Here is a 1638-nt window from a genome sequence, read left to right on the forward strand (position 1 = left end):
CGCCGTTGCGGATCCATGCTTGCAACGCCGATGCGACAATATAACACAAACTAGCGTCGTGCGCAAAGGAGGTGCCCTCAAACGACAGTAGCTGGAGCTCCGGCGATTTGGCAAAATGCGCATTGAGCACGAGGAAAGCATTGGCCGAGAGCTCGACGTTATGGAGCGTCACCGACGTCAGCGCCAACGGATGCGTCATGGGCGGTAGCGGAAGTGGGACGTCATAGAGCTCGGCCCCGAGAAGCTTGAGGACGCGGAGGGCCGAGAAGCGCGTGAGCATCTCGAAGAGCAAGTCGATGTCGTCCTTGCACGCGATGGTGAGCGACGTCAGCACGGCTGGGTTGCGCGATCGAGGATGGTAGAGACGAGAGCATAAGCACTCTCAGCACGGACGCGCATCGTCTGAAGGTTGTTGAAACGCATGGCGCTGGCGTCGCAAAGCGAACCGAAGACCTGGTCGACGGCAATCACGTCCAGATGCGAGAGCGAGCTCGTGGCGGCAAGCATACGCACGATGCCGTCTGGCAAGTGTTTCACCTTGCTTTCGAAGCGCAGACGTGTGGCGTGGCCCGACTGCAACCACTGCGCGAGGGTCGCCGTCCATTCGTCCGGGGCCCGGTCAAAGTGCGCAAAAGCCGTCCACATCGTCTGAAAGAACATGCCAATCTGGAGGTGCGTCAGCTTGGGCCCGAACGTCTCGACGAGCCACTCGAACGGGCCGAAACGTGTGGTCTATGGCGCGTGATCGGGCACGTACCGCTCAAGGCCCGTGCGGCCGACCTCGACGGCGTGGAACGCCGGCAGCGCGTCGATGACGAGGCCGGTGGACGCCTGATAAACATAGTCCAGCTGCAACACGGGCCACATCTTGTCCAGAGCCGTCGTCTCGTTCAGAGCCGGCCAAACAAAGCCACCGTTCACCACGACGTCCAATGGAGCGCGCAGCAGCCGCAAGAGCGCAACGAGCGGCGCGCCGAGTGTTGGCGTGTCGATGCCTTCAAGGAAGGCAAGCACCTCTTGTGGCGTCTTGAACCACTTGAGGATGCCAATGAGGACATGGTCCAAACCAACAAAACTCGACCACTGCCGGGCGAGAGCCGCCGCCTTGGCGCCAGCGTCCCGCATGTCGTCGCCAGGTGGGCGCAAAAGCCGCAAGAGCGTGACGGTCGCCACGTAGATTGCGTCGTCGATGGGTGCGCGCAGGAGCCGCAAGACCGTGGCGAGCGGCCCGCAGATTGCGCCCAGCGGGAGCGCGTCGAGAAAGGCGACGACGTCGTCGGGTGTCTCCAAGCACTTGACGATCGTGATCTGGACGTGGTCGAGACCCACGGCGGGCGTCGGCGCAATCGTGGGCCGCTTGGCGTTGCTCATGCTTGGCCGACGCAAGACTGCAACTGCAAGGCGAACTGCAAGGCGATCTGCAAGGCGAATGTGTTTTTTCTAAAACTCAAACTCAACGCTTTCAAACTCAATCGCGAAAATCTCTATTTAAAATCCATTTGGCCGCATACAACACCACAATGGTGCTCGGCATATATGCCCAACAATAGGCGCCGAGCGTTCTGTGCTCAGTGTTTGAGTTAAGTTTGAGCTCTCCTCGTGCTCAATGCGCATTTTGCCAAATCGCCGGAGCTCCAG

At 60.3% G+C, this 1638-nt stretch overlaps 1 protein-coding gene across 1 annotated transcript; it reads right to left on the reverse strand.

Moving 5' to 3' along the window:
• Positions 1-28: 28 nt before the first annotated feature.
• SDRG_17167 (hypothetical protein) lies at positions 29-1401 on the reverse strand (the record flags this gene model as incomplete). Its single annotated transcript, XM_008623404.1, has 3 exons — positions 781-1401; positions 381-732; positions 29-336 (listed from the first exon to the last, which is right to left on the reverse strand). Coding segments are annotated over exons 1-3 (1251 nt in total), but the record flags the coding sequence as incomplete, so codon positions are not given.
• Positions 1402-1638: the final 237 nt, after the last annotated feature.

This window comes from Saprolegnia diclina, assembly GCF_000281045.1.
Source record: "Saprolegnia diclina VS20 unplaced genomic scaffold supercont1.207, whole genome shotgun sequence".
In the NCBI taxonomy this organism is placed as follows: domain Eukaryota; phylum Oomycota; class Saprolegniomycetes; order Saprolegniales; family Saprolegniaceae; genus Saprolegnia; species Saprolegnia diclina.